At 52.9% G+C, this 8966-nt stretch overlaps 1 protein-coding gene across 1 annotated transcript in view; it reads left to right on the forward strand.

Annotated features, from left to right (window-relative positions):
* LOC310959676 (syntaxin-1B) overlaps positions 1–8540 on the forward strand; it is a 32543-nt gene extending 24003 nt beyond the window's left edge. The window contains exons 6-10 of the mRNA XM_083931121.1: positions 2666–2774; positions 3997–4070; positions 5231–5368; positions 6315–6425; positions 6512–8540. Coding sequence (XP_083787247.1) covers positions 2666–2774; positions 3997–4070; positions 5231–5368; positions 6315–6425; positions 6512–6592 — 513 coding nt within the window. The 3' untranslated portion in view covers positions 6593–8540. The remainder of the gene's footprint in view (positions 1–2665; positions 2775–3996; positions 4071–5230; positions 5369–6314; positions 6426–6511) is intronic.
* The last annotated feature ends 426 nt before the right edge of the window (positions 8541–8966 follow it).

Raw genomic sequence — 8966 nt, forward strand, 5'->3', positions numbered from 1 at the left:
TGTCCCTCACCTGTCCCTCACCTGTCCCTCACCTGCTCCTCACCTGTCCCTCACCTGCTCCTCACCTGTCCATCACCTGCTCCTCACCTGTTCATCACCTGTCCCTCACCTGTCCCTCACCTGCTCCTCACCTGTCCCTCACCTGCTCATCACCTGCTCCTCACCTGTCCATCACCTGCTCCTCACCTGTCCATCACCTGTCCCTCACCTGTCCATCACCTGCTCCTCACCTGTCCATCACCTGTCCATCACCTGCTCCTCACCTGTCCATCACCTGTCCATCACCTGTTCATCACCTGTCCATCACCTGTCCATCACCTGCTCCTCACCTGTCCATCATCACCTGTCCATCACCTGTCCATCACCTGCTCCTCACCTGTCCATCACCTGTCCATCACCTGCTCCTCACCTGTCCATCACCTGTCCCTCACCTGTCCATCACCTGTCCATCACCTGTCCCCTCACCTGTCCATCACCTGCTCCTCACCTGTCCATCATCACCTGCTCCTCACCTGTCCCTCACCTGTCCATCACCTGTCCCTCACCTGTCCATCACCTGCTCCTCACCTGTCCATCACCTGTCCATCACCTGCTCCTCAACTGTCCATCACCGGTCCATCACCTGCTCCTCACCTGTCCATCACCTGTTCATCACCTGTCCATCACCTGCTCCTCACCTGTCCCTCACCTGTCCATCACCTGTCCCTCACCTGTCCATCACCTGCTCCTCACCTGTCCATCACCTGTCCCTCACCTGTCCATCACCTGTCCCTCACCTGTCCATCACCTGCTCCTCACCTGTCCATCACCTGTCCATCACCTGCTCCTCACCTGTCCCTCACCTGTCCATCACCTGTTCATCACCTGCTCCTCACCTGTCCCTCACCTGTCCATCACCTGTCCCTCACCTGTCCATCACCTGTCCCTCACCTGTTCATCACCTGTCCCTCACCTGCTCCTCATCACCTGTCCCTCACCTGCTCCTCACCTGTCCATCACCTGTTCCTCACCCGTCCATCACCTGCTCCTCACCTGTCCATCACCTGTCCCTCACCTGTTCATCACCTGTCCCTCACCTGTCCCTCACCTGCTCCTCACCTGTCCATCATCACCTGTCCATCACCTGTTCCTCACCTGTCCATCACCTATCCCTCACCTGCTCCCCTCACCTGTCCCTCACCTATCCCTCACCTGTCCATCACCTGCTCCTCACCTGTCCATCACCTGCTCCTCACCTGTCCATCACCTGCTCCTCACCTGTCCATCACCTGTTCATCACCTGTCCATCACCTGCTCCTCACCGTCCATCACCTGTCCCTCACCTGTCCCTCACCTGCTCCTCATCACCTGTCCCTCACCTGTCCATCATCACCTGTCCATCACCTGCTCCTCACCTGTCCATCACCTGTCCCTCACCTGTCCATCACCTGCTCCTCACCTGTCCATCACCTGTTCCTCACCTGTCCATCATCACCTGTCCATCACCTGCTCCTCACCTGTCCATCACCTGTCCCTCACCTGTCCATCACCTGCTCCTCACCTGTCCATCACCTGTCCCTCACCTGTCCATCACCTGTCCCTCACCTGTCCCTCACCTGTCCATCACCTGTTCATCACCTGTCCATCATCACCTGTCCATCACCTGCTCCTCACCTGTCCATCACCTGTCCATCACCTGCTCCTCACCTGTCCATCACCTGTCCATCACCTGTCCATCACCTGTCCCTCACCTGTCCATCACCTGCTCCTCACCTGTCCATCACCTGTCCATCACCTGTCCATCACCTGTCCATCACCTGTCCATCACCTGCTCCTCACCTGTTCATCACCTGTCCATCACCTGTCCCTCACCTGTCCCTCACCTGTCCATCACCTGTCCCTCACCTGCTCCCTCATCACCTGTTCATCACCTGTCCATCACCTGCTCATCACCTGTTCATCACCTGTCCCTCACCTGTCCCTCACCTGTCCATCACCTGTCCCTCACCTGTTCCTCACCTGTCCATCATCACCTGCTCCTCATCACCTGTCCATCACCTGTCCCTCACCTGTCCATCACCTGCTCCTCACCTGTCCATCACCTGTCCCTCACCTGTTCCTCACCTGTCCATCATCACCTGTCCATCACCTGCTCCTCACCCGTCCATCACCTGCTCCTCACCTGTCCATCACCTGTCCCTCACCTGTTCCTCACCTGTCCATCATCACCTGTCCCTCACCTGTCCCTCACCTGTCTATCACCTGCTCCTCACCTGTCCATCACCTGTCCCTCACCTGTTCCTCACCTGTCCATCATCACCTGTCCCTCACCTGTCCATCACCTGTTCATCACCTGTGCATCACCTGTCCCTCACCTGTCCATCACCTGTCCATCACCTGCTCCTCACCTGTCCCTCACCTGTCCATCACCTGTCCATCACCTGTCCCTCACCTGTCCATCACCTGTCCATCACCTGTCCATCACCTGTCCCTCACCTGTCCATCACCTGTCCCTCACCTGTCCATCACCTGTCCATCACCTGTCCCTCACCTGTCCATCACCTGTCCATCACCTGTCCATCACCTGTCCCTCACCTGTCCCTCACCTGTCCATCACCTGTCCCTCACCTGTCCATCACCTGTCCCTCACCTGCTCCTCACCTGTTGTTGTGTGTCTGTGTCGCAGCACTCGACGCTGTCACGTAAGTTTGTGGAGGTGATGACTGAGTACAACACCACGCAGTCCAAGTACCGCGACCGCTGCAAGGACCGCATCCAGAGACAGCTGGAGATCAGTGAGTGCAACAACACAACACAACACACACACACAACAACACAACACACACACTACACAACAACAACACAACAACACACACACACAAACTACACAACAGACAGCTGGAGATCAGTGAGTGCAACACAACAACACACACAACACAACAACACAACAACAACACACGCACACAACACAACAACACAACAACAACACACACACACTACACAACAGACAGCTGGAGATCAGTGAGTGCAACAACACACACACACAACAACACAACAACACAACAACACACACACACACAACAACACAACAGACAGCTGGAGATCAGTGAGTACAACAACACACACACACAACAACACAACAACACACACACACACTACACAACAGACAGCTGGAGATCAGTGAGTGCAACACAACACACACACACTACACAACAACACAACAACACACACACACTACACAACAACAGACAGCTGGAGATCAGTGAGTGCAACACAACACAACACACACACACTACACAACAACAACACAACACACACACACACAACACAACACACACACACACACTACACAACAACACAACAGACAGCTGGAGATCAGTGAGTGCAACAACACAACACACACACACACACAACAACAACAACACAACAGACAGCTGGAGATCAGTGAGTGCAACACAACAACACACACACAACAACACAACAACAACACAACAACACAACAGACAGCTGGAGATCAGTGAGTGCAACACAACACACACACAACAACACAACAACAACACACACACACTACACAACAACAGACAGCTGGAGATCAGTGAGTGCAACACAACACAACACACACACAACAACACAACAACAACACACACACACTACACAACAACAGACAGCTGGAGATCAGTGAGTACAACACAACACAACACACACACAACAACACAACACACACACTACACAACAACAACACACACACACACAACACAACAACAACACACACAACAACACACAACAGACAGCTGGAGAGTCTGCGGAGCGTGCGTATGTCTGCGGCGTGTGTGTGTGTTTGCGGCGTGTGTGCTAGTGTGTGCGACGTGCCTGTGTGTATGCGTGCGTGCGCTTGTGTCTGTAGCGTGTGTGTCTGTGGCGTGTGTGTGTCTGTGGCGTGTGTGTGTGTGTGTGTCTGTGTGCGTGGCGTTGCCGTGGCGTCCCCGTCTCTGACCTCCCTCTTCTTCTCCTCTGCAGCCGGACGAACCACCACCAACGAGGAACTAGAGGACATGTTGGAGAGTGGCAAGCTGGCCGTCTTCACCGATGATGTAAGCACCGCACCTGAGCCGCCGCTCGCCACGGCTCACGTTTAACCTGCGCCATTCTGCGTCCCTTTAATGGCGGCGCTCATTAACCACGCGGGACGCAGAATCGCCACACGGGTGCGCTGAGACATCCGGTGAACACGGCCGCTGCCACATGGCATGTAACAATGGGAGGATGCACCGGGGAGCTCTTATTTTGATAGAGTCACACCGGCTCCTTCAGATTAAAAGCTCAGATAAGTGCATGCACCTGTGCCTCTGGCCGGACGATTGTCCCGCCTCCTGATGCCGTCGATCGGCGCCGTCTCTTAACGCCAGCTGAGAATCCGACGCTTGGATCTGCGCTCCGCTCCGGAGTCGAGAGACCGGGTTCTCAGGTGGCGTTAAGTTCTTCTGCAGCAGGTAAGTGCGGCGGGAAACTGGAGGTCAAAGGTCGTGACCTCAGCTTACACCAGAGGAAGTGAACGCCTCGTCTCCCAGAGGAAGTTTATGCGCTCACCGTCGCAAAGATTTTATTCTGAAGGCATCATCAAACATTATCATCCAGGCCTTCAAAATAAAACTCATGTTTGGAGAGTTTTAGAAGATTCGTATAAACAACAAAAGAAATCAGGTGACGTCGTGTAAACGCCGGTTCAGACGAAAGATTCACGACGACACGAGTTGAAACCGAATCCTAAGCCCCGCCCCCAGCGTCCTGTGTGGTCCAATCAGGAAGCTGGGTCAGTGTCAGTTCTCTGAGTGTCCACTAGGGGCAGGTTTCCTAACAGAGCAGTTTCTTTCTGGATAACAGCGCTCCCTCTCTTCAGTTGTTCTCTAGCTCGCTCATAACGGACGGTTCTTAAAGTGTCCAGCCGACTTTAAGAGTTAGTTATCAGTCTAATCAGGTGACGTGTCCTCGGAGACTTGACGGTCGGGTCAGTTCACGCCGCTGTGGCTTCGTCTCGTCACAAATCTTTGGTCTGAACCGGACGTTAGAGCGCCGAACCCCGTGTAGGGAGGAGGGTCGGGGCCTGGAGGAGCGGTGAGTAACACCAGTCAAAGATGGACATGTTCCCAACTCTGTGGTGCTTATTATTATTATTATGATACTATTTTCCTTTTGTAACGTGAGAGAAAAGGATGAAACGATGTGTGTGTGTGTGTGAAACCCGCCCCTGCAGATCAAGATGGACTCTCAGATGACCAAGCAGGCTCTGAACGAGATCGAGACCCGGCACACCGAGATCATCAAGCTGGAAAACAGCATCCGCGAGCTGCACGACATGTTCGTGGACATGGCCATGCTGGTGGAGAGCCAGGTACGTGACCGCGCCCAGGCTAATGCTAACGCTAACGCTAACAGATCGCAGGGATGGGACTCCACTTGGACTCGAGCCTATATTTTTATTTCTGTACTTTTTGGAGCTGCTGACCTCGGCGAAGTTAGTTCTAGGTTGGGTCTAATATCCAACTCCAAACTAACTTCACCGCGGTTTCAGTTTCGTTAAAGTTAGTTTTTAATAACTTCACTGAGAAAGAACAAAAGAACCAACGAATGAAACGTCCGTGTGTTAAACTCATTAACTATCAACGTTAGCATGCTACTAATGTTAGCTTAGTACTAATGTTAGTAGAAAGCTAACATTAGTAGTAAGCTAACATTAACAGTAGTAGAAAGCTAACATCAGTAGAAAGCTAACATCAGAAGTAAGCTAGCATTAGAAGAAAGCTAAAATTAGTAGTAAGCTAACATCAGTACAAAGCTAACATCAGTAGTAAGCTAACATCAGAAGTAAGCTAGCATTAGAAGAAAGCTAAAATTAGTAGTAAGCTAACATCAGTACAAAGCTAACATCAGTAGTAAGCTAACATTAGTTGTAAGCTAACATTAGTAGAAAGCTAACATCAGTAGTAAGCTAACATTAGTAGTAAGCTAACATCAGTAGAAAGCTAACAGCAGTAGAAAGCTATCATCAGTAGTAAGCTAACATTAGTAGTAAGCTAACATTAGGAGAAAGCTAACATCAGTAGAAAGATAACATCAGTAGTAAGCTAACATCAGTAGAAAGCTAACATCAGTAGTAAGCTAACATCAGTAGAAAGCTAACATCAGTAGTAAGCTAACAGTGGAAAGCTAACAGTAGCAAGCTAACATCAGTAGTAAGCTAACATTAGTAGAAAGCTAACATCAGTAGTAAGCTAACATCAGTAGTAAGCTAACATTAGTAGCCCGTCTCTGACTCTGCGATGTCTGCGTGTTTTCAGGGCGAGATGATCGACAGAATTGAGTACAACGTGGAACACTCCGTCGACTACGTGGAGCGCGCCGTCTCCGACACCAAGAAGGCCGTCAAATACCAGAGCCAGGCCCGCAAGGTAACGCCCCGCCCCTCCGCCGCCGCCAGAGCCCGGCGTCCAATCACAGCCAAGTGACCCCCCCTGTGTGTCCTGTCCCTCTGCAGAAGAAGATCATGATCATCATCTGCTGCGTCATCCTGGGCGTGGTCCTGGCGTCGACCATCGGCGGCACGCTGGGCTTCTAAGGACGCCACGCCGCCCCCCCCCCCCGCCGCCGCCGCCGTGACGACCGACATCGACCGACCGCCAGCAGCAAAAGGAAACGACGACGACGACGACGACACAAAAACTTGAAACACAAATGCAAGACAGAAACCCAATCAGCTAGGAAGAGATAACCAATCAGAGCTCAGAGGAGACGCCGCGGGGTCGGGCGGGGTTCAAACACAGAGGCGAGAAAAACACAACGCCATGACATCATCGCTGACGAATCACATGACGTAAACAAAAGAGGGTCCGTTTATTTATCACAGATGAAACACGAGCGTTTCCTCCTCTACGACATCTTGTTTGTTTTGTTTTCACGAGTCTCTGAGGGCGGCGAAGGCGACCGCCGCCGCCGCCACGTGTGAGTCCTGCGGGACGAGCCTTCCAGAGCCGACCGCCGCCGCTTTATTATTTTCTTCACGTGTGTTTTTGCGGCGTTTAGCGGCTCAGAGCGCTCTGGAACGCCGTCCCCGCAGGACGAGCGCCCGCCGGCTTCGGTTTGAACCAACGCTGTCCCCTTTGTTTCCGGGAGGGCGGGGCCATCCTCCTCGCCGCCGCCGTCGTTGCCGCCTCTCATTGGCTGCTCGTCCCTGTTGCTAGCCCGTTGAATCCGCTCAGCCTTCCACGCCATCTCTAAAAAATCGACGCCGATTGAGGTTCGAGGTGGGGGCGTGTCACCGCAGCGTGGCAAGTTTCCACGACAACAGGCCCTCCCCCTTCTTGTCACATCTATCCAACCAAAGAGCCGGGGGAGGGAGGGGCCTCTGGTGTCCTGACGTGGCGTTTGACAGAACGTGGCGAGGGAGGAAGGGGGAGGAGTTTAAAAAGAGGGTGGGAGGAGACGGAGGAGGAGCCAATCTATGCAGTTTAGACGAGAGGAAGACGGCTCGTCCCGCCTCCCCCGCCCCAAGATGAGCCAATGAGGGTCGGGAGGTTCACGCCGTTAGAGACGCGGTCGTCGAGGGCCGGGGTCGTCTCCGCCTCCACGCCGTCGCGCCGTCACGTCTGTTCTTCCGGAAGATTCTAAAAAAATGAAGAGAAAGTAAAAACGCTCGTCGACGTCCTTCTGTTCTTTGATGGGGAACGTCTGTTGCTTCGTTGTTCCGTGGTGCTGCTGTGGTTGTGTTAGCGCGTGCGTGGCGTGCCCCGTGGCGTGTCCCGTCCCGTGGCGTGCCCCGTGGCGCCCCTCCGTCTCCCGCCCGAGCGTGTGTCTGGGTGACGCGTGCCGCCGCTGCTACTGAACGTGGAAGGTGGAACATGTCTCACACACACATTCACATACGTCCCCGCGCATGAACGCCTCATGTTTAACGTTTCCCCGTGTTTCGCATCACGCCGGCGTTAGGCCGCGCCGCTTTAGCATGCTAGTAGCATTAGCTCGTGTAGTTCGTGTAGAGGCTGAAGTTTCTGGTCTTTTCTTTTAATCGTGTCCCGCGTGTTCAGATCAGTGTTGGGGAAGAATGACACTAGGAAATAAGGACGTTTGTTCTCGAACCTTGGAAATAAAAGTCTGACCTAACACCCTTTCAAAATAAGAGTTCCAGGTCCAAACAAAACAGAAACAACGTCGGAACAATCAGGATCAGCTGTTTGCTCAGTTAGAAAGAGGTCAAAGGTCAATTATGATGTTTTTAAAGGATTCTGTTCAAACAACAGGAACACGAGGCTCGGACAGGAAGTCTTATTTTGAAAGGGTGTTACGTCACCACTGAACAGACGGATAAGTTTTGTCCGACAGGAAAGATTAGTTCGTCAAACTAGTTCGTAAATAAAGTGTTTTGCTTTAATGATGCAGCAAAATTCAGAATAAAAAGCTGTGATTAGCGTTAGCATTAGCATTAGCATTAGCAGGACTTTCGTTCTGCTACTTTTTTTTACGGAAAATCGCGTGAAAAAGTGTTTCACCTCAACGCTGCTCCGGGACGACGGACCCGTGGCGTCCCGTCCGTCTGTTTGGTTTCGTGGTTCGTGTTGAGACGTGACACAAACGCGTCCGCGGCCCCGGACTGGACACGCGGGTGCGTCGCACGTGACCGCGCGGTGGTCGTCCGTGAGCAGGCTCTGTGATACGGGGGCACGCGCTCCTCTGTTGAGGCCGGCGCCGGACGGTCACGGTCCACAGCATCAGTCTACACGTGTGTCAAAGCAATAAAGTCCGTTTGTTATAGTTTATAAGGATAAGTGTTAGCTAGCTAGCTCGCCGCGCCACGTCGTTTCAAGGCTGTAGCGCTGCAGAGTCGCTCCGTAGAACAAAAGTTTGTTCATTCACTTCCTGTTGGACGAGACCGGAGCGGACGAACATGACGGACAAAAGTCTTTCCCGTGCTAACATCGGTGCTAAGAAGCTAACAC

The sequence above is a fragment of the Echiichthys vipera genome, assembly GCF_963691815.1.
Source record: "Echiichthys vipera genome assembly, chromosome: 17".
Taxonomy (NCBI): Eukaryota; Metazoa; Chordata; class Actinopteri; order Perciformes; family Trachinidae; genus Echiichthys; species Echiichthys vipera.